This window comes from Triticum urartu, chromosome 3A (genome assembly GCF_056163025.1).
Source record: "Triticum urartu cultivar PI428250 chromosome 3A, HENAU_Tu73, whole genome shotgun sequence".
Taxonomy (NCBI): domain Eukaryota; kingdom Viridiplantae; phylum Streptophyta; class Magnoliopsida; order Poales; family Poaceae; genus Triticum; species Triticum urartu.
Window position 1 is genome coordinate 679,369,990 of NC_141875.1, and position 24,452 is coordinate 679,394,441.

At 44.7% G+C, this 24,452-nt stretch overlaps 2 protein-coding genes and 1 pseudogene across 3 annotated transcripts; all 3 read right to left on the minus strand.

The window, feature by feature from the left end:
- Window positions 1-518: 518 nt before the first annotated feature.
- LOC147981500 (F-box protein At1g52495-like) lies at window positions 519-1,967 on the minus strand. Its single transcript, XM_087513993.1, has one exon. The coding sequence runs from the start codon at window positions 1,887-1,889 to the stop codon at window positions 783-785; it is 1,107 nt and encodes a 368-aa protein (XP_087370119.1). The 5' UTR covers window positions 1,890-1,967; the 3' UTR covers window positions 519-782.
- Window positions 1,968-3,384: 1,417 nt separating this feature from the next.
- On the minus strand, window positions 3,385-9,084 carry LOC147981501 (uncharacterized; annotated as a pseudogene). Its single transcript, XR_015598950.1, has 2 exons — window positions 8,877-9,084; window positions 3,385-7,860 (listed from the first exon to the last, which is right to left on the minus strand). The product of XR_015598950.1 is annotated as an uncharacterized LOC147981501 (transcript).
- Window positions 9,085-9,347: 263 nt separating this feature from the next.
- On the minus strand, window positions 9,348-11,232 carry LOC147981502 (hydroxyethylthiazole kinase-like). The gene is made up of 2 exons (XM_087513994.1): window positions 10,711-11,232; window positions 9,348-9,943 (listed from the first exon to the last, which is right to left on the minus strand). Exons 1-2 carry the CDS (start codon window positions 11,140-11,142, stop codon window positions 9,551-9,553), a joined length of 825 nt encoding a protein of 274 aa, XP_087370120.1. The 5' UTR covers window positions 11,143-11,232; the 3' UTR covers window positions 9,348-9,550.
- Window positions 11,233-24,452: the final 13,220 nt, after the last annotated feature.

The following is a 24,452-nucleotide window of genomic DNA, read 5'->3' on the forward strand; positions in this document are numbered from 1 at the left end:
AAACGGTGTCAGTGTGGAGGCACAAAAAGGTATTCATAGATTTTCAGATTGCAGTATGAGTCTATTCTAGACAATATTACAGCTCATTGGAAAGAGACAAATATAACCATGTTCAGTTCTCTATAATATCAAGCTTAAAGTCTTCATAAGACTTATAACTACCAAGATGCAAAACTGATTCACAGAGAAAAATGAATTATGACAGAATATTTCATTGACTATGATGCAACCATTTAATATAACTACTAGTATTCCAAGCTCTTCTAAAATCAGATGATGTTTGCAAGTCAATAAGTGATATTTTTTTGCCTCTGTTTCATCGTCAGCTTCAACACAGGATAGAAACAGAAAATACCCTAAATGTTGACTATTAAGAAGACCACTAGGTGAAAAGGTAAAATCAATTCCTAAATTCAAGAAATAGTGAGCATGGGGGATATAGAAAGCTAACAATTGAGCACTAAGACCACTAGATAATTAACATAAAGCAAAGCCAAATCCGTCAGCTCAAAGGCAAATATTTCCAAAGCAGAGCAAAATGACATCTTTATTTTAGCATCAACGCACACAATAGTCACTTCAGCCCGAAAGGTTATGAAGACAAGCATAGATTCCATGCAACCACATTACAACCAGAGCCTTTGATAATAACTTATATACATCAATGCAAAGCAAAGCAAAGAGGAGGCCAGTAGGCTCATACTTGGTCCAATCCATAGATGGTGCAGCTCATGAGGATATGACAGCTAGGAAGAAAGAAGCACCATCTCACTCAACTGCCATTAGATCAAAAGTGAGGCACTACTAGCATAACTTTTTAGAGCCGGGAAGAAAGCATGCTGGACAAGACTTTGTTTGAGCCGATATTCATATATCCGCAGGTCTCTATGACCACAATTGGAACTTTCAATCAATTTGCCGTCACTGTCAATTTGAAGCAGCCACCCACGAAAATTGAGCAGCAAGAGCACGTCACCATCCCCCGAAACAACACCAACACCCAAACTCCAGCTTTCACCATAGTCTCCAAACTTCTTCCTGATTTCACCAACCGGCAATTTGATTCGGTACTTTATGTCCCAAACCTCACTTTCATAATCCTGCAACACCCATATAGTGATGATTTCCATGGCATCATTATGGCAATCAATGCCGAGCGTGCCATCCATCGCAAACAGGCCAGGGTCACTGTCGCCAAGAACAAGTGGAGCACGCATGTGCCGGAATGACTCGGCGGTGGTGTCAAATACCAATACATGTTTTCTATGCTCAAGTAGGAACCAATGTAGGCTATCACGGATGAGGGCAGATATCTCTATGCACAGCACTTTTACCATCTCCAGCCACCCAATGTACCTCGGTGGCTGGTCGGAACCAAGCGGAAGGACATAGCATCCAGTTTGGCCTTCAGGAGCAGAGAAATTGGTCAGCAGCAGCCGGTACTCGCCGGTAGGTGGGTGTGGGTACATCCCCACGATGTTGAAGCCCCACGGTGGACACCTGAGGGAGGCATGCTCACGCGTGGCCGGGTTGTAGAGGGCGAGGCGGCAGCCAGAATAAGACCTGGAGAGGAGGAGGCCATCGCAGGAAGCCTCCAGGAAGAAGGGCTCGTCATGCCGAGCGACGGTGTGGAGCTGGGCAGCACGCTGGTCCAAGGCGAGAAAGTTATGGCATCCGCCGCTGGAGAAAACGGGTAAGGCGGGTTGGCGGGCGTGGTGGGCGAGGAGGAAGCGGCGGGTGGAGGTGGCGCAGCGCCAGGCGCGGCGGACGGCGCGGCAGCGGAGGAGGGATTTGGGGTCGAGGCGGACCAGGATCTCCCACAGGACGATCTCGTCCAGGAGGCCCTCGAGAAGAGGCGTCGCTCCTTCGGCCGCGGCCTCCTCCGCCATGGTCGCCGGCTGCGGCTGGGAGTTGTGGTGGTGGCGGCGGAGGGTAGGTGGGGGTGGAGCGTAGGTCTTTGAGCTGGGCTGGGCTGGGCTCAGCCCAGGTTTTGTTTGCACGGCCACTCAGACTGAGTGCCCACAAATCTCAAAAGAAAAAAATTGAGAACTGAACCATACTTTGAATTATGCAAGACAAATATGAGTGTGCATGATTATCTTCTGAGAACTGAAACGTATTGTGAATTTTTACCCATTACACCGTATGTTTTTTTTTGCAGGATGTTCTTCGAGAAGACGCAAAAACATTAGTACGTATCAATGCATTCGTATGAGAGAGAGAGAGGGAGGGAGAGGGAGACAGTGTGCGTGTGCGTGTTATCTGTATAATTGTATATGCGCACAAGAAGCAACAACCCCAGGAGCACAAATGGTACACTGTGCTAGGCACCAAAGCTGCCCCCGCTTCGCTCTAATCAGGGCTACGCGGATGGCGACGCAACCCTAGCGCCCCCCCCCCCCCCACCTTCCCCTCCTTGCCACCGTCGAAGGGGTCACCGAAGAGAGCCGCGCGGCTGCCAAGGAAGGTGGCAGGAAGGCCTTGCTGCTTCGTCTACACGCGGAGGGTTCCGGATGCCGAGGCAGGGGCCTCGGGTGCTGCGGCGAGCGGCGTTCGCTAGTGTTCCTCCTCCCCCTTGGCCGTGGGGGCGGCGACTAGTAGACTCAAATACATAGGAGATTTGCCTACTGTGAAGCAGTGACTTTATTAAAAAAATAGTAAAGTGGTATGGGAAGCACCTTTTGCACTTTTAATATATAGGGGATCTGCTAGAGATGCACTAAGGGAACTCTAAGAGGGATCACCAAACAGATGACACAAAATGTCCACCGACACGACTAGACGTGTCTGTATACAGCAGGCAGTGCGTTGACCATCCAGCCGTACTCATCAAATCCAGACAGTGGGTATGACTTACAGTGGATGGACCGAGAGGGGAAAAAAATGAGTGAGACACATGTGCTAGGAGGAGATGTGGTCCAACTAATAGTGGGTTAGGCAGACGTCTGGACTCTCTTATATCCCCTCCCCCATTTGGTACCAGTTTGGAGATTCTGAATATCCGAATTGGTCCGGACAAATTTCACGACTCGCATTGCATGGCTTAAAGTGTCCAAACTATCCAGTTCAGACATTTGTGGGCGATTTGACGAGACACGTTGGGGTTGCCCTAATATAAGGTATGTATCTTGTGACCAAACGAACACCAAAATTTGAAACTGAAACTGACAAGCAGAAGCAACTGCTTCGTGTGACCATCGACAACGCTCCCATTCTATGGCTTGGAAACTCAAACATCCAATGCTTGAGAGTCGACCTAATACCTATATAATGCCATCTAAAAGATTGCTAGGTGATGGCAATAGAGGAAACCAGGTGAGCGTACTTTGGTGATGTGCTGGTTTGCAAATGAAAAGGATTAACGCTACAAAGTACCAGTTTCAGTGTTCTTTTGTCAGATAACATTTGGTATCATGGACAGAAACATGCAAACTATCAGACCTGCAATGAATAATAACATGAACGGTTAAAGCACGGACATCCAGCAATGGCCGGAAGTGGAAACGCTGGAATGCAAACTATCATCACAAGTTAATGTTGCAAGACGCTGGAACAGACGCAGGTCTTTCTAACCTAGCCGCTAGCACACCAACCCTTTTCCTATTCGTGCTGCTTGCAACCCGAAATGTTCTAGTGAGTGGGTTATATTTTGTGAGACATTTACCAACTTAATAAAGAATGTGGGCGACTGAATAAAATCTGCAAGGGCTTTGTCTCGGCATTCACCGCATACATTGTTGGCCCAATAATTTAAAATAACTATGTTCTATATTTTCGGTGCCAAAACCTAAGATACTACGGTTGCACTGTCGAGTAGATATTAACTATGACTTCCACAAAATTCAGTGAAAGGAATGGGAAATGAGTCATAGTGAACAGAGGTTTGGTTGGTAGTTCGTCATAAATAAATGGTGTCAACTACTCTTATGCAACCATTTACTTTAATGTGTAGTGCTCAAGCTGCTCTAAAAATTAGATGCAACTTGCACATCAAGAAACAGAAAAATCTTTTCTCATTTCATCATGAGCGACAACAGAGGATACAAACCGGAAACACACTCAATATAGACTATCAAGAAAACCACTAGATAAGAAGGTAAAGTCAACTCTTTGACTCAAGGAAGAGGGACATGAGCCATAAAAATTGCTAACAATTGAATACTAAGAAAATCACAAGATAATTAAAATAAAGCAGAGTCAAATTATCAGCCCAAGAAAATAGACACATGAGGCGGATCAGTTGGCAATTATGTACAAAGCAGAGCAAAATTACTAAGAAATTATAGCATCAACATACAGAATAGTCATTTCAGCCCTCCAGGGTGCCAAGAAAAGCATAGATAAACACACAAAAGATAGAGCTTCTAATCATAATTTATATACATCAATGCAAAATGAAGAAGATGCCAGCAGGTTCATACTTGATCCAATTCATAGATGTTGCAGCTCATAAGGATACAACAGTTAAGCTGCTAAGAAGCACCACCTCGCTCAGTAGACATCAGATGAATGGTGAAGTGTTCACAACAGAACTTTCTAATGCCTGAAAGAAGGTATGCTGGACAAGACTTTGCTTGAGCCGATATTTAGACAAAAAGAAGTATTTGCGACCATGATCAAAACTGTCAATCAGCTTACCATCATTGTCAATGTAAGACAGACACCGACCAGAACTGACTAGCAAGAGCACGTCATGGTCTGCTGAAACAACCTCCACATTCCAATGGTCATTAAAGGCCTCAAACTTCCCCCGTATTTCTGCAACTGGCAATTTGATTCGATACTTGAAGTCCCAAACCTCGCTTTCGTAGTTCTGCAATACCCATATATCAATAGTTGTTTTGGCATAGTTACGGTTATATATGCCGAGTGTATCATCCATCTCGAAGGCATATGAGTTGGTGGAAACAATTGGAGCACGCATTGGCCAGAACGACTCAGCTATGGTGTCGAATACTATCGCTTTGCTTTCACTCTGAAGCCGTACGTAGCTGCTTTCACTCACATAATATACTGGGTACCAAACTACCAATGCAGGCTATCGCATACCAAGACAGGTAAACTGAAGCACTGTGATGTTGACTCCTGCCACCCGATGTACCTTGGTGACTGGTGAGAGCCCAATGCAAAGACATAGTAGCCAAGTTGGTCTTCAGGCGTTTAATTGTAGCTATCGAGTTCAAGTAACAATCGATACTCGCCGGTAGGTTGATGCGAGTACACCCCCAATAACCGCAAGCCCAATTCATGTAGTTGCTGAAGGGGAGCAAATTGACGAGTGGCCATGTTACAAATTGAGAAATCAATGGTGTCAGTCATGTTGTACCTGGAGACAACAAGAAGGCCATCGCAGGAAGCCTCTGGATTGAAGGCCTTGTCAAGATGGGCGACAGTGTGGAGCTGGGTGGCGGCAAGGCGGTCGACAGTGAGGATGTATTCTTCGTCTAACGCGATGGTGGGCTGGCTGGTGGGCATGGTGGGCAAGCAGGAAGGCGCGGGGGGAGGTGGCATGGCGCCACGTCCGACGGACGGCGCGGCAACGGAGGAGAGATTTGGGGTCGAGGCGAACTAGGATCTCCCAGACGACGATCTCCTCTGGAAGGCTGCTGTCGTGGCGAAGAGGCGCCGCTCCTGCCCTTGCGGCCTTGGCCATGGTTGTCGGCATCTTGGTTGTTGCTCCCTTCCAGGAACAAGATAAATTGTAGATTTGTGTTGGCGGCGGCGGCAAAGGGAGCGGAGGAGACGATAGAAAGGGGAGAAATTGACTAAGATGGTTCTTTTGCAAGGTCTAACTCTGCAGGAGATGAGAGAATTCTTTATTTGGCCCTTCTGAAAAATATATTTCCTTATTGGTCCCCTAAACAAATTTTTCTTTGCTATTTAAGACAATCTCAAAATTTTATGCCCTATTTGACGTTTCCATCCATTTTCGTTGTTGAGTGCTACTTGAAAATATACAATTATCCCTAAAAGGAAACGCTTATTGACGGAGCTAGATCTGGCAGACCTCCTAGTAGGGCATCCTAAACTAGGCGTCTAGGAATGACGGTAACAAAGACACGGTCTACCCAAGTTCAAGCTTTCTGAAGGGATAATACCCTAAGTCCTGCATGTGTTTATTCCCTTTGGACTATGGACAGAGTACAGGTAAACTACCAAGATATCATAAATTGTGTCTACCAGCATGGCCCCTCGATTAATATAGGATACTGGGTGTTCTAGGGTACAAGATCCTAGTTGCCTACACATGAGGACGTAGATCCCTACACGAATCCAGTGTCTTATCATGTACACATGTCTTCTGAATCTTCCTTGTATGCGCCATGGGCTGTCCGATGCGGCCAGGACGAAACCGACAAGGAGTCCTCAACCGGACCCATCACCAGGAGTTGACGTGGTAAGTGACCCCTTAGCCGGGACACTGTCTCTTATCTCTCTTAGAACTTCCCTCACTCTTTGGACATGATGAGCTTGACGACGTCGAGGCATGCATGCCTCGGTGCGTCGCTCCATGACCAGCAACGCAAAGCTGTTGTGGATGTCAAAGTGAAGAGGCGCATGTCAGGCATTCAATGGGACGCTGTCCATGAAGACCTGGCCCTAGCAGCCCCAGCAAGGTGCACGCGCTCTGTCGCCGGAGAACCGGTACTTCATGGACACCGTCAGGTAACTCTCGAGGCGCCTACTAGGCGGTTGATCCATAAATCTGGACCAGCAGCTCGCCTGCCGCCCCGCCATGCATGTGTGGCCGCGACGCGATATAGGTCATTGCTCACGACCATATCGCTACACATGCCACAGCCCAGCAAGCCGCCCTTGTTGCTCTGCGGATGCTCCATGATGACAAAAAGAACTGACGGGCTGGACAAAAGTGCCGAATTGAACTGGACGGTAGTGCAAAAACACTGACGGACTATGGATAGTTTTGTCCAAGCAACAAAGAACTTACAGGCTTTCGACAGAGCATGACAACGGACTGGCCGGAGATGCCAAATTGGGCATCAATTTTGGAGGTAGTGTCACAATGGGAAGAAATTCGTATTTTGGCCAAATAAGGAAGCACATTTTTGAAAAGGCTCTAATAGGGAATTCTCTCACATAACACTCCTGGTAAGAAAATGAAATAAATATTTCACTAACAACACAAAATGAACATGACCTTTGCACATGTGTCAGAACCAACGAATTTACAACCTTTCACAACGCACGGGTGGATTTCTTAGCAAATTAACCATGCAGGACAAATATGAGTGTGTGTAGTTATCAATTTGATGAACCAAAACGTAATGTGAATTATGTATTACACTTGTCCTTTTTTGTAGGCAGAAAATAAATTCATATCAATGTGTTCAATTAAGCTGATGTTCTAACTCCAAGTTTGATGAACACCTAAAGCATGAGCAACATATAGAACTATAGTACGAACAGGTCACAGAATGCACATGAAGTAGTCAGTTAGCAACATGAGATTGTACATAATAATATGACATATGGATCTTGTGACCAAACAATGACCCCAAATTTGAATTTGAAACTGACAAGCAGAGGCAACTACTTCATGTGACTGTCGACAGCATTCTGTTCTATTCTTCTATGACTTGGGAGACTCATATTTCTGATCCCCCGAGTCGATGTAATGTCTATATAATGTCATCTAAAAGATAGCTAGGTGATGGCAGCAGAGAAAATCAAATGAGGTAATAATGTCTTATATTATGGGATGGAGGGAGTACTATTTTGGTGATGTGCCGAGTTGCAGATGAAAATGGAGTGTTTAACGCTACAAAGCACCAGTTAGTTTCAGCGTTATTTCTTCTCAGATATCATTTTAGACCGAAACATGCATATATACTATCAGACCTGCAGTGAATAAGAACATGAATGGTTAGAGCTGGCTCATCCCACAATGATCAGAATGGGAATGCCGGAACAGATGCAAACTATCATCACATGTTACTTTTGAAGAGGGTCGACATATCTCTTTCTAACCTAGCCACCAACACACCATCTTTTTCTTTTCCTATTGCTTGTAACTGAGAATGTTCTAGTGAGTGGCTTATACTCCGTGTGACATATATGATCGTAATAAAGAACGTGGGTGACTGAATAAAATCTGCAAAGGTTTTGCCTCGGCATTCACCATATACATTGTTGGCCCAATAATTTAAAATAACTATGTTCTATATTATCGGTGCCAAAACCTAAGATATCATGTGTTTTGGCAGTGCCAAATAGATACTAATTCTGAATTCCCAAAAAATTCAGCCCTAAAATGCCATCTTGAATTTCACATATCAACATTACTCAAAACAATGTAAACTGAGTCACAATGAACAGAGATTTGGTTTGCTAGTCCGCCATAGCTAAACGGTACCAGCTGCTCATGAGTATTTTTCCAATATAGCTAATCCCTTGGCAGAATATTACTTCCAGATTCATAATGGAAGTTTTCCTGACATTTCAACTAGAGACTGAGCTGATAATGCAGATGATGGAGATGCTGAGCGACTTAACAAAGACACATGAACAAGATGTGAAGCCGAATGGGGCCATTTAGCGCCATCATCAAATGAAGGATCTGTTCCTTCAAGTGAAGGGAAGACTGTAGCATCAGCGGTATTCAGCATTTTTTACCCTTGTTGGTACCAATTTGTGAACTATGAGCTTGTATTTAATTTGACATGCTGACTTGTGTACGTCACCAACAAGGTACAAAGTAGAGTAGGGCCCTGATAATTGAATTCAGCTACTGGAATGTCACTAGTGCCAGGTAGCAACGCAATACTGCATACAATGATCTCAAAAACAGATATAACTAGGTGAAGAAGTAACAGATGTACAGTGAGAACTAGTAATAGAAGTAATAGATATCTCACCTGGCATTCCATGAATCCCCTGCAACTCTCTCACCCAGAAGTCAATATTCCAACACGTTTGAGTTCAATGTGATTGATTACATCTCCATGATCAGCTTTGTTACATAGCATGATCCAATCAACACATGTATCTCAGTTGAGGAATAGAGAGGCCCTAGGTCATGAGAAAACAGAGGATGTGAGCATACACACTGCACAAGCGCATGCCCCCAGGCCCCAGCCCCGTGGCGACAGCCGTTCAGCTCGCTCTGCTGCAGCCAAAGAGCACCAAAATCCGAATACAGTTTATGTTGAAGAGACTTCTTGATCAATCTCCAGTCTCATATAGCAGATATGCCTGCTGGATCAACTGATCTGGATGATGAATTTACTTTTACAATTTATTTCAAAACTCTGAACAAATGATCAGAGTGACTTTACCCTTGCTTCTACAGCCGTGCTGTCACACAACAGTGCAAAACCTTTTTGGCATCAGCATTCACAAATAATATGTACTTGGTAGTTAGTACAGCCTGGATGTGGATGGATGGTCACCAGGCAATTTATTCATGGGGGCATGTACATATGGATGGCAACAGTCAATACAATCTGATACGCTTCATGGTTTTGCAGGACCCTGCAGATCAGCCCAGACATTATATTTCCTAAACACTGGTAGCCACGGTAGACATGTTTTACGGCACTAGGGCAATTTTGACCCCTGATGTGACTGTCTGCTCGTCGAGCCCGTAGAGAGCATCGATGAGGTGCATCCTGAGAGAGGCAGGCCCTTTAGCCGACTCCATCCCAATCTCTCCGGCAAGCCCAAAGATGGCAAGAGCACACGCTGCTGCGGCCAGAGCATCGGAGGGATCTGCCCCGACAAAAGCCGCTATAAGAGCAGTCACGGCACACCCTGTGGCCGTGATCTTCTGCATCATGGGCACGCCGTTGCTCGCGCTGACAACCTGCTCGCCATCCGTGATGAAATCAACTGCTCCAGATACCGCGACGACAGCCCCGCTGGACCGTGCCAATGCTTTCGCGGCTTGCAGGGCCTCCCCTGAGTCATGTGAACTGTCAACACCCTGCAGTTGGCCAGAAGTATTAGTGCCATCAGAGGCAAGATGGAATATATACTGTAGGCGGGAATAGGCTTGGTATGCGTGTTGCTCATCTTCAAATAAGAGGGAGATAAGGCAATCAGGCAATCGTCCTGGAATCCATGCAAAAAAAACTTCACTAACGCAAGGGACGTTTGACCAGCAGTCTAAAATTTCTTCAGACAGGATAAAATTGTTTTCCCTTTCCCATCTTATTAATGGAATTGGCATGGTGCCTGTGTTACCTCTCAAACTACTCATCGCTGTGGGGAAAGTGCTCAAGTGGGAGGAGGGACACAGTAAGACAATTAGTCGCTTTGTTGTCCCTCTCCTTTGTGGTTCTTCCATAGTATTGCCATTCTCTGTTTTCTGCACTTGTGATACAAGATAACTTCAGCATGTTTGAACCTTACACGTTCTGTGCCGAACTGCTTATTTTAGCTTTCACTTAAAGGTGGGCTATGGTTTTTCTTTTAAATCTGAAATTAACCACAAGATTACATGGACGGCATATGTTTCCAGCAAGTCAATTTGAATGACAACCACAATGACCCCAAATGAGCTGAAGGATCAATCTTAGTTTAAAATAACAGTACCAGGAGCACGTGGATCAAATAAGTTTATAACATTGCAGTGTCACAATCTATCATCTGATTTAGTTAAGATTTTGTGCTGATCAAATCAACCCTAGGATTGGATTGGATTGGAAATTAGCAATCAGTTACTAATAGGATTGGATTTAGTTGAGGTACCTTGAAGGAGGAGGAGCTGTCTGAGCTGGAGGCGAGGGCGAGGATCTCGGACGCGTTCCCCCTGACGACGGCGGGGCGGAGCGCGAGGAGCTGGAGGCAGGCCTCCATCCGGAAGCCGGAGGCGGCGACGGCGACGGGGTCGAGCACCCAGGGGCGGCCGGCTGAGGCGGCGGCGCGCATGGAGGGAAGCCAGTCCTCGGAGAGCGTTCCGACGTTGATGTAGACAGCGTCGCAGCGCGGGGTGAAGTCGGGGATCTCGCGGAGGCTGTGGAGCATGGCCGGGGAGGCGCCGGCGGCGGTGAGCGCGTTGGCGGCGATGTCCATGGAGACGAGGTTGGTGATGCACTGCACCAGCGGCGCCCGCTCGCGGACGGCCGACAGCAGCGCCCACGCGCGCCGGGCCCACCACGCCTCCGTCCTCTCCTCGTCCATGCCGACGCTCGCCGTGGGTGGGGGATTGATTTGGTTATGCGGCGGGGTTGGCGGTCCCACCCAGCCAGCGATGTAGAGGGAGGAAGCGAGCCGAGGAATGGATATTTCAGTTTGGCTGACTTATATTTCTTTTACCTAACGTTGCATTTTCAGAATCGACTCTTTGACTTTGAGAAAATCTTAGTCGGCTTAAAATTAGTAAACTCAAAAAAAGAATTGAGCAAGATTAGTAAACTCAAATGATAAGTGACATACGTCATGTGCGTACACTCCGGCCCTGGCATTTTTTGATGCAATTTCAGTTACCTAAGAATGATTATTTTCAGTGACACGCAACATGTTTTTGTCAAAAATAAACAGAAGCACAAAATTCATCATGCGTGATAACTAAATTTGCCAAAATTCAACGAGGTCCTTCGAGTTTGCCGCGGCTCACCTTATATCCTTCATGCCACCAGAAGAAGGAATGAAGACGTAGGACATATATGTGGAGGAAACTTCCTCCTCAATGTCATCGCAATAGTCATTCATCACATATGGTAGTTTTTTTTAGTCTAGTGAAATGTAATGCCCCGACCAGAGCCACCGGTTCTCGGCCGTTACGCCTGGCTGTATTTAAACTGTCCCACAGACAAATACTAGTCTTTCCTATGCACTTTGTCCTCACTCGTGCGCATCTGAGACCAACTTTCCAGTCGATCACTCATCCTAGAATCGCTCCAAGCCAAGCACGTCTAACTTTGGAGTTATTTTTAAATGGGTTTCCGAAAAAGAAGGAGTTCCTTGTTGATATGAGTAGTCCATCATTCCTATTAAGCCAGGCTCTGACAGAAAAAGTGCAATACACACTTTTTCAAGCACTTGCACTCTTATAGAAACATGCAAAGCTATTTTTAACTTACAGTTGCAAAATCAATGGCAAATTTCTCCCTACACCTAAGGTGTGTCTAGTGAGCCTCATGGACCCGTTTCCTTGCCCGAAAATCCTCTCCCAAGTACATCTCACCCTCAAAGTTGGTTGGCATACATCCTTCTCTATCTTCTAAGCTAGAACTAGACCTAGATCTAGCACCGACAATCATTCACACCCGACTCAACACGACGTTACTAGATAGATATTCCATCCCTCCCTCCTTCATCTCGCTCTCCATCTGTTTCATTTGTTACCCATGTTTCCTCTATCTAATCCTTTGCAGAACGGTCCTGGATTTGTTGGTATGATCTGATAATTAAGTGTTAACTCATCTCTCTTTTGGTTCTTCATTGTTGAGTGATTCTCGTAATGTTATGTCATTTTCTCAATCGCAGTGCTCTCGCATTTCGGCAGGCGGGAATAGGGCATTTGATTTGCAGTCAGTTCCGTCCTGAAATCCAAAATAACCTTGGGCTTGCAACAATGGTGATCACATCCATCGAAGTGATATCCTCGTGTTACTAAACTTGTCGCCGTAAACATTCAGAGTTGCCATGGATTGAAGCGAGGAGGAAGAAAACAAACATCTGTTTGACCCACCCGTCCTACATGGCAAGTGGGAAGAGAGAAAATCACTTGCACGTAGCCATTTTTCCATAAAAAATTGAATTTGGATGAAATTTATCCCGTTTAAGACTTGAAGGACCAAAAATCTCTCAAAGTTATTGAGGGGCCAAATGTATATTTTCGTGAACTTGAGGGTTCGTTATCTAAGAAAGTTGTCCTTAGAAGCAGAAAAATTATGAAAGGTAAAAAAAAAATACAACAAGGTCCTTCGAGTTTGCTGCGGCTCACCTTATATCCTTCATGCCATCAGAAGAGGGAATGAAGACGTAGGACATATATGTGGAGAAAACTTCCTCCTCAATGTCATCGCAATAGTCATTCATCACATATGGTAGTATTTTTAGTCTAGTGAAATGTAATGCCTCGGTCACAACCACCGGTTCTCGGCCGTTACGACTGGCGGTATCTAGACTGTCCCACAGACCAACACTAGTCTTTCCTCTCCACTTTGTCCTCACTCGTGCGCACCTGGGACCAACTTTCCAGTCGGCCACTCATCCTAGAATCGCTACAAGCCAAGCACGCCTAACTTTGGAGTTCTTTTCAAATGGGTTTTCGAAAAAGAAGGGATTTCTTATTGATATGCGTAGTCTATCTATCCTATTAAGCCAGGCTCCGACATGAAAAGTTCAATACACACTTTTTCAAGCACTTGCACTTTTATAGAAACATGCAAAGCTATTTTTAACTTAGGGTTGCAAAATCAAATGGCATATATTCTCCCTACATGTAAGGTGTGTCTTGTTGGGGAACGTAGTAATTTCAAAAAATTTCCTACACACACGCAAGATCATGGTGATGCATAGCAACGAGAGGGAAGAGTGTGATCTACATACCCTTGTAGACCGACAGCGGAAGCGTTAGCACAACGCGGTTGATGTAGTCGTACGTCTTCACAGCCCGACCGATCAAGTACCGAAACTACGGCACCTCCGAGTTCTAGCACACGTTCAGCTCGATGACAATCCCCGGACTCCGATCCAACAAAGTGTCGGGGAAGAGTTCCGTCAGTACGACGGCGTGGTGACGATCTTGATGTACTAATGTCGCAGGGCTTCGCCTAAGCACTGCTACAGTATTATCGAGGACTATGGTGGAAGGGGGCACCGCACACGGCTAAGAATATGATCACGTGGATCAACTTGTGTCTCTAGGGGGTGCCCCTGCCTCCGTATATAAAGGCTCAAAGGGGGGGGGAGGGGCGGCCGGCCAAGAGGAGGCGCGCCAGGAGGAGTCCTACTCCCTCCGGGAGTAGGACTCCCCCCTTTCCTAGTTGGAATAGGATTCGTGGAGGGGGGGAGAGGAGGAAGGGGGGCCGGCCCCCTCTCCTTGTCCTATTCGGACCAAGGGGGGGGAGAGGCGCGCGGCCCATCTCTGGCCACCTCTCCTCTCTTCCACTAAGGCCCACTAAGGCCCATATACCTCCCGGGGGTTTCCGGTAACCTCCCGGTACTCCGGTAAAATCCCGATTTCACCCGGAACACTTCCGATATCCAAACATAGGCTTCCAATATATCAATCTTTATGTCTCGACCATTTCGAGACTCCTCGTCATGTCCGTGATCACATCCGGGACTCCGAACAACCTTAGGTACATCAAAACGCATAAACTCATAGTATAACTGTCATCGAAACCTTAAGCGTGCGGACCCTACGGGTTCGAGAACAATGTAGACATGACCGAGACACGTCTCCGGTCAATAACCAATAGCGGGACCTGGATGCCCATATTGGTTCCTACATATTCTACGAAGATCTTTTATCGGTCAGACCGCATAACAACATACATTGTTCCCTTTGTCATCGGTATGTTACTTGCCCGAGATTCGATCGTCGGTATCCAATACTGTTGGGGAACGTAGTAATTTCAAAAAAATTCCTACGCACACGCAAGATCATGGTGATGCATAGCAACGAGAGGGGAGAGTGTTGTCTACGTACCCTCGTAGACCGAAGCGGAAGCGTTGACGCAACGTAGAGGAAGTAGTCGTACGTCTTCCCGGTCCAATCGGTCCAAGCACCGTTACTCCGGCACCTCCGAGTTCTTGACACACGTACAGCTCGATGACGCACCCCGGGCTCCGATCCAGCAAAGCTTCGGGGAGGAGTTTTGTCAGCACGACGGCGTGGTGACGATCTTGATGTTTAACCGTCGCAGGGCTTCGCCTAAGCACTGCTACAATATGATCGAGGTGTAATATCGTGGAGGGGGGCACCGCACACGGCTAAGGAACGATCACGAAGATCAACTTGTGTGTTCTAGGGTGCCCCCTGCCCCCGTATATAAAGGAGCCAAGGGGAGGGGGCGGCCGGCCAAGGAGGGGCGCGCCAGGGGGGAGTCCTACTCCCACTGGGATTAGGACTCCCTTCTTTCCTAGTTGGAGAAGGAGAAGGGGGGGAAAGAGGAGGAAGAGGGGAAGGAAAGGGGGGGCGCCGCCCCCCTTCCCTTGTCCTATTCGGACTAGGAAGGGGAGGGGCGTGCGGCCACCTCCTGCCTCCTTCTCTCTTCTCCCTCAAGGCCCATGTAGGCCCAATAACCCCCGGGGGGTTCCGGTAACCCCCCGGTACTCCGGTAAAATGCCGATTTCACCCGGAACGATTCCGATGTCCAAATATAGGCTTCCAATATATCGATCTTTATGTCTCGACCATTTCGAGAGTCCTCATGTCCGTGATCACATCCGGGACTCCGAACAACCTTCGGTACATCAAAATACATAAACTCATAATGAAACTGTCATCGTAACTTTAAGCGTGCGGACCCTACGGTTCGAGAACAATGTAGACATGACCGAGACACGTCTCCGGTCAATAACCAATAGCGGGACCTGGATGCCCATATTGGCTCCTACATATTCTACGAAGATCTTTATCGGTCAGACCGCATAACTATATACGTTGTTCCCTTTGTCATCGGTATGTTACTTGCCCGAGATTCGATCGTCGGTATCCAATACCTAGTTCATTCTCGTTACTGGCAAGTCTCTTTACTCGTTCCGTAATACATCATCCCGCAACTAACTCATTAGTTGCAATGCTTGCAACGCTTAAGTGATGTGCATTACCGAGAGGGCCCAGAGATACCTCTCCGACATTCGGAGTGACAAATCCTAATATCGAAATACGCCAACCCAACATGTACCTTTGGAGACACCTGTAGAGCTCCTTTATAATCACCCAGTTACGTTGTGACGTTTGGTAGCACACAAAGTGTTCCTCCGGCAAACGGGAGTTACATAATCTCATAGTCATAGGAACATGTATAAGTCATGAAGAAAGCAATAGCAACATACTAAACGATCGGGTGCTAAGCTAATGGAATGGGTCATGTCAATCAGATCATTCAACTAATGATGTGATCCCGTTAATCAAATAACAACTCTTTGTCCATGGTTAGGAAACATAACCATCTTTGATTAACGAGCTAGTCAAGTAGAGGCATACTAGTGACACTCTGTTTGTCTATGTATTCACACATGTATTATGTTTCCGGTTAATACAATTCTAGCATGAATAATAAACATTTATCATGATATAAGGAAATAAATAATAACTTTATTATTGCCTCTAGGGCATATTTCCTTCAGTCTCCCACTTGCACTAGAGTCAATAATCTAGATCACATTGCCATGTGATTTAACATCAATAGTTCACATCTTTATGTGATTGGTTCACATCTCCATGTGACTAACACCCAAAAGGTTTACTAGATTCAATAATCTAGTTCACATCGCTATGTGATTAAGACCCAAAAAGTGATCATGTTTTGCTTGTGAGAGAAGTTTAGTCAACGGGTCTGCCACATTCAGATCCGCATGTATTTTGCAAATTTCTATGTCAACAATGCTCTGCATGGAGCTACTCTAGCTAATTGCTCCCAGTTTCAATATGTATCCAGATTGAGACTTAGAGTCATATGGATCAGTGTCAAAACTTGCATCGACGTAACCCTTTACGACGAACCTTTTGTCACCTCCGTAATCGAGAAACATATCCTTATTCCAGTAAGGATAATTTTGACCGCTGTCCATTGATCTACTCCTAGATCACTATTGTACTCCCTCTCTTAACACAGTGTATGGTATACAATAGATCTGATACACAACATGGCATACTTTATAGAACCTATGACTGAGGCATAGGGAATGACTTTCATTCTCTTTCTATCTTCTGCGGTGGTCGGGTTTTGAGTCTTACTCAACTTCACACCTTGTAACACAAGCAAGAAACTTTTTCTTTGACTGTTCCATTTTTGAACTACTTCAAAATCTTGTCAAGGTATGTACTCATTGTAAATACTTATCAAGCGTCTTGATCTATCTCTATAGATCTTGATACTCAATATGTAAGCAGCTTCACCGAGGTCTTTCTTTGAAAAACTCCTTTCAAACACTCCTTTATGCTTTGAAGAATAATTCAACATTATTTCCGATCAACAATATGTCATTCACATATACTTATCAGAAATGTTGTAGTGCTCCCACTCACTTTCTTGTAAATACAGGCTTCACCGCAAGTCTGTATAAAACTATATGCTTTGATCAACTTATCAAAGCGTATATTCCAACTCCGAGATGCTTGCACCAGTCCATAAATGGATCGCTAGAGCTTGCATATTTTGTTAGCACCTTTAGGATTGACAAAACCATCTTGTTGGATCACATACAACTCTTCTTTAATAAATCCATTAAGGAATGCAGTTTTGTTTATCCATTTGCCAGATTTCATAAAATGCGGCAATTGCTAACATGATTCAGACAGACTTAAGCATAGATACGAGTGAGAAACTCTCATCGTAGTCAACACCTTGAACTTGTCGAAAACCTTTTGCGACAATTCTAGCTTTGTAGATAGTAACACTACTATCCGTGTCTGTCTTCCTCTTGAAGATCCATTTATTATCAATGGCTTGCCGATCCTCGGGCAAGTCCACCAAAGTCCACACTTTGTTCTCATACATGGATCCTATCTCAGATTTCATGGCCTCAAGCCATTTATCGGAATCTGGGCTCATCATCGCTTCCTCATAGTCCGTAGGTTCGTCATGGTCAAGTAACATGACCTCCAGAATAGGATTACCGTACCACTCTGGTGCGGATCTCACTCTGGTTTACCTACGAGATTCGGTAGTAATTTGATCTGAAGTTACATGATCATCATCATTAGCTTCCTCACTAATTGGTGTAGTAGTCACAGGAACAGATTTCTATGATGAACTATTTTCCAATAAGGGAGAAGGTACAATTACCTTATCAAGTTTTCTACTTTCCTCCCACTCACTTCTTTCGAGAGAAACTCCTTCTCTAGAAATGATCCATTCTTAGCAACGAATGTCTTGCCTTCGGATCTGTGATAGAAGGTGTACCCAACTGTCTCCTTTGGGTATCCTATGAAGACATATTTCTCCGATTTGAGTTTTGAGCTTATCGAGATGAAACTTTTTCACATAAGCATCGCAACTCAAACTTTAAGAAACGAGAGCTTAGGTTTCTTGCCAAACCACAGTTCACACGGTGTCGTCTCAACGGATTTAGATGGTGCCCTATTTAACGTAAATGCAGCTGTCTCTAATGCATAACCCCAAAACGATAGTGGTAGATCGGTAAGAGACATCATAGATCGCACTATATCTAATAAAGTACGGTTATGACGTTCAGACACACCATTACACTATGGTGTTCCAGGTGGCGTGAGTAGTGAAACTATTTCACATTGTTTTAATTGAAGGCCAAACTCGTAACTCAAATATTTTACCTCTGCGATCATATCATAGAAACTTTTATTTTCTTGTCACGATGATTTTCCACTTCACTCTGAAATTCTTTGAACTGTTCAAATGTTTCAGACTTATGTTTCATCAAGTAGATATCCCCATATCTGCTCAAATCATCTGTGAAGGTCAGAAAATAATGATACCTGCTGCAAGCCTTAATATTCATAGGACCACATACATCAGTATGTATGATTTCCAACAAATCTGTTGCTTGCTTCATTGTTCCGGAGAACAGCGTTTTAGTCATCTTGCCCATAAGGCATGGTTTGCAAGCATCAAGTGATTCATAATCAAGTGATTTCAAAAGCCCATCAGCATGGAGTTTCTTCATGCGCTTTACACCAATATGACCTAAACGGCAGTGCCACAAATAAGTTGCACTATCATTATTAACTTTGCATCTTTTGGTTTCAATATTATGAATATGTGTATCACTACGATCGAGATCCAATGAACTTGTTTCATTGGGTGTATGACCATCGAAGGTTTTATTCATGTAAACAGAACAACAATTATTCTCTGACTTTAATGAATAACCGTATTGCAATAAACAGGATCAAATCATATTCATGCTCAATGCAAAAACCAAATAACACTTATTTAGGTTCAACACTAATCCAGAAAGTATAGGGGAGTGTGCGATGATGATCATATCAATCTTGGAACTACTTCCAACACACATCGTCACTTCACCCTTAACTAGTCTCTGTTTATTCTGCAACTCCTGTTTGGAGTTACTACTCTTAGCAACTGATCCAGTATCAAATACCGAGGGGTTGCTATAAACACTAGTAAAGTACACATCAATAACATGTATATCAAATATACGTTTGTTCACTTTGCCATCCTTCTTATCCGCCAAATACTTGGGGCACTTCCGCTTCCAGTGACCAGTCCCTTTGCAGTAGAAGCACTTAGTCTCAGGCTTAGGACCAGACTTGGGCATCTTCACTTGAGCAGCAACTTGCTTGCCGTTCTTCTTGAAGTTCCCCTTCTTCCCTTTTGCCCTTTTCTTGAAACTAGTGGTCTTGTCAACCATCAACACTTGATGTTCTTTCTTGATTTCTACCTTCGTCAATTTCAGTATCGCGAAGAGCTTGGGACTTTACTTTTGTCATCCCTTGCATATTATAGTTCATCACGAAGTTCTACTGACTTGGTGATGGTGACTAGAGAATTCTGTCAATCACTATTTTATCTGGAAGATCAACTCCCACTTGATTCAAGTGATTGTAGTACCCAGACAATCTGAGCACATGCTCACTGCTTGAGCTATTCTCCTCCATCTTTTAGCTATAGAACTTGTTGGAGACTTCATATTTCTCAACTCAGGTATTTGCTTGAAATATTAACTTCAACTCCTGGAACATCTCATATGGTCCATGACGTTCAAAACGTCTTTGAAGTCCCGATTCTAAGCCGTTAAGCATGGTGCACTAAACTATCAAGTAGTCATCATATTGAGCTAGCCAAATGTTCATAACGTCTGCATCTGCTCCTGCAATAGGTCTGTCACCTAGCGGTGCATCAAGGACATAATTCTTCTGTGCAGCAATGAGGATAAACCTCAGATCACGGATCCAATCCGCATCATTGCTACTGACATCTTTCAACACAATTTTTCTTTAGGAACATATCAAAATAAACATATGAAAGCAACAACGCGAGCTATTGATCTACAACATAGATATGCTAATACTACCAGGACTAAGTTCATGATAAATTAAAGTTCAATTAATCATATTACTTAAGAACTCCCACTTAGATAGACATCCCTCTAATCCTCTAAGTGATCACGTGATCCAAATCAACTAAACCATAACCGATCATCACGTGAAATGGAGTAGCTTTCAATGGTGAACATCACTATGTTGATCATATCTACTATATGATTCACGCTCGACCTTTCGGTCTCAGTGTTCCGAGGCCATATCTGCAATTGCTAGGCTCGTCAAGTTTAACCTGAGTATTCTGCGTGTGCAAAACTGGCTTGCACCCGTTGTAGATGGACGTAGAGCTTATCACACCCGATCATCACGTGGTGTCTGGGCACGACGAACTTTGGCAATGGTGCATACTCAGGGAGAACACTTCTTGATAATTTAGTGAGAGATCATCTTATAATGCTACCGTCAATCAAAGCAAGATAAGATGCATAAAAGATAAACATCACATGCAATCAATATAAGTGATATGATATGGCCATCATCATCTTGTGCTTGTGATCTCCATCTCCGAAGCACCGTCATGATCACCATCGTCACCGGCGCGACATCTTGATCTCCATCGTAGCATCATTGTCGTCTCGCCAATCTTATGCTTCTACGACTATCGCTACCGCTTAGTGATAAAGTAAAGCATTACAGGGCGATTGCATTGCATACAATAAAGCGACAACCATATGGCTCCTGCCAGTTGCCGATAACTCAGTTACAAAACATGATCATCTCATACAATAAAATTTAGCATCATGTCTTGACCATATCACATCACAACATGCCCTGCAAAAACAAGTTAGACGTCCTCTACTTTGTTTGTTGCAAGTTTTACGTGGCTGCTACGGGCTTAAGCAAGAACCAATCTTACCTACGCATCAAAACCACAACGATAGTTTGTCAAGTTGATGCCGTTTTAACCTTCGCAAGGACCGGACGTAGCCACACTCGGTTCAACTAAAGTTGGAGAAACTGACACCCGCCAGCCACCTATGTGCAAAGCACGACGGTAGAACCAGTCTCGCGTAAGCGTACGCGTAATGTCGGTCCGGGCCGCTTCATCCAACAATACCGCCGAACCAAAGTATGACATGCTGGTAGGAAGTATGACTTATATCGCCCACAACTCACTTGTGTTCTACTCGTGCATATAACATCAAACCATAAAACCTAGGCTCGGATGCCACTGTTGGGGAACGTAGTAATTTCAAAAAAATTCCTACGCACACGCAAGATCATGGTGATGTATAGCAACGAGAGGGGAGAGTGTTGTCTACGTACCCTCGTAGACCGAAGCGGAAGCGTTGACGCAACATAGAGGAAGTAGTCGTACGTCTTCCCAGTCCAACGATCCAAGCACCGCTACTCCGGCACCTCCGAGTTCTTGACACACGTACAGCTCGATGACGCACCCCGGGCTCCGATCCAGCAAAGCTTCGGGGAGGAGTTTTGTCAGCACGACGGCGTGGTGATGATCTTGATGTTTAACCGTCGCAGGGCTTCGCCTAAGCACTGCTACAATATGATCGAGGTGTAATATCGTGGAGGGGGGCACCGCACACGGCTAAGGAACGATCACGAAGATCAACTTGTCTGTTCTAGGGTGCCCCCTGCCCCCGTATATAAAGCAGCCAAGGGGAGGGGGCGGCCGGCCAAGGAGGGGCGCGCCAGGGGGGAGTCCTACTCCCACCGGGAGTAGGACTCCCTTCTTTCCTAGTTGGAGAAGGAGAAGGGGGGAAAGAGGAGGAAGAGGGGAAGGAGAGGGGGGCGCCGCCCCCCTTCCCTTGTCCTATTCGGACTAGGAAGGGGAGGGGTGCGCGGCCACCTCCTGCCTCCTTCTCTCTTCTCCCTCAAAGCCCATGTAGGCCCAATAACCCCCCGGGGGGTTCCGGTAACCCCCCGGTACTCCGGTAAAATGCCGATTTCACCCGGAACGATTCCGATGTCCAAATATAGGCTTCCAATATATCGATCTTTATGTCTCGACCATTTCGAGACTCCTCGTCATGTCCGTGATCAAATCCGGGACTCCGAACAACCTTCGGTACATCAAAATACATAAACTCGTAATGAAACTGGCAGCGTAACTTTAAGCGTGCGGACCCTACGGTTCGAGAACAATGTAGACATGACCGAGACACGTCTCCGGTCAATAACCAATAGCGGGACTTGGATGCCCATATTGGCTCCTACATATTCTACGAAGATCTTTATCGGTCAGACCGCATTACTATATACGTTGTTCCCTTTATCATCGGTATGTTACTTGCCCGAGATTCGATCGTCGGTATCCAATACCTAGTTCAATCTCGTTACCGGCAAGTCTCTTTACTCGTTCCGTAATACATCATCCCGCAACTAACTCATTAGTTGCAATGCTTGCAAGGCTTAAGTGATGTGCAATACCGAGAGGGCCCAGAGATACCTATCCGACATTTGGAGTGACAAATCCTAATCTCGAAATACGCCAACCCAACATGTACCTTTGGAGACACCTGTAGAGCTCCTTTATAATCACCCAGTTACGTTGTGATGTTTGGTAGCACACAAAGTGTTCCTCCGGCAAATGGGAGTTACATAATCTCATAGTCATAGGAACATGTATAAGTCATGAAGAAAGCAATAGCAACATACTAAATGATCGGGTGCTAAGCTAATGGAATGGGTCATGTCAATCAGATCATTCAACTAATGATGTGATCCCGTTAATCAAATAACAACTCTTTGTCCATGGTTAGGAAACATAACCATCTTTGATTAACGAGCTAGTCAAGTAGAGGCATACTAGTGACACTCTGTTTGTCTATGTATTCACACATGTATTGTGTTTCCGGTTAATACAATTCTAGCATGAATAATAAACATTTATCATGATATAAGGAAATAAATAATAACTTTATTATTGCCTCTAGGGCATATTTCCTTCAAATACCTAGTTCAATCTCGTTACCGGCAAGTCTCTTTACTCGTTTCGTAATACATCATCCCGCAACTAACTCATTAGTTCCAATGCTTGCAAGGCTTAAGTGATGTGCATTATCGAGAGGGCCCAGAGATACCTCTCCGACGATTAGAGTGACAAATCCCAATCTCGAAATACGCCAACCCAACATGTACCTTTGGAGACACCTGTATAGCACCTTTATAATCACCCAGTTACGTTGTGACGTTTGGTAGCACACAAAGTGTTCCTCCGGCACACGGGAGTTGCATAATCTCATAGTCATAGGAACATGTATAAGTCATGAAGAAAGCAATAGCAACATACTAAACGATCGGGTGCTAAGCTAATGAAATGGGTCATGTCAATCAGATCATTCAACTAATGATGTGATCCCGTTAATCAAATGACAACTCTTTGTCCATGGTTAGGAAACATAACCATCTTTGATTAATGAGCTAGTCAAGTAGAGGCATACTAGTGACACTCTGTTTGTCTATGTATTCACACATGTATTATGTTTCCGGTTAATACAATTCTAGCATGAATAATAAACTTTTATCATGATATAAGGAAATAAATAATAACTTCATTATTGCCTCTAGGGCATATTTCCTTCAGTCTCCCACTTGCACTATAGTCAATAATCTAGTTCACATCGCCATGAGATTTAACAACAATAGTTCACATCACCATGTGATTAACACCCATAGTTCACATCGTCATGTGACCAACACTCAAAGGGTTTACTAGAGTCAGTAATCTAGTTCACATATCTATGTGATTAACACCCAAAGAGTACTAAGGTGTGATCATGTTTTGCTTGTGAGATAATTTTAGTCAACGGGTCTGTCACATTCAGATCCGTAAGTATTTTGCAAGTTCTATGTCTATAATGCTCTACATGGAGCTACTCTAGCTAATTGCTCCCACTTTCAATATGTATCTAGATTGAGAGTTAGAGTCATCTAGATTAGTGTCAAAACTTGCATTGACGTAACCTTTTACGACGAACCTTTTGTCACCTCCATAATCGAGAAACATATTCTTATTCCACTAAGGATAATTTTGACCGCTGTCTAGTGATATACTCCTAGATCACTATTGTATTCCCTTGCCAAAATTAGTGTAGGGTATACAATAGATCTGGTACACAGCATGGCATACTTTATAGAACCTATGGCCAAGGCATAGGGAATGACTTTCATTCTCTTTCTATCTTCTGCCGTGGTCGGGTTTTGAGTTTTACTCAACTTCACACCTTGTAACACAAGCAAGAACTCTTTCTTTGATTGTTCCATTTTGAACTATTTCAAAATCTTGTCAAGGTATGTACTTATT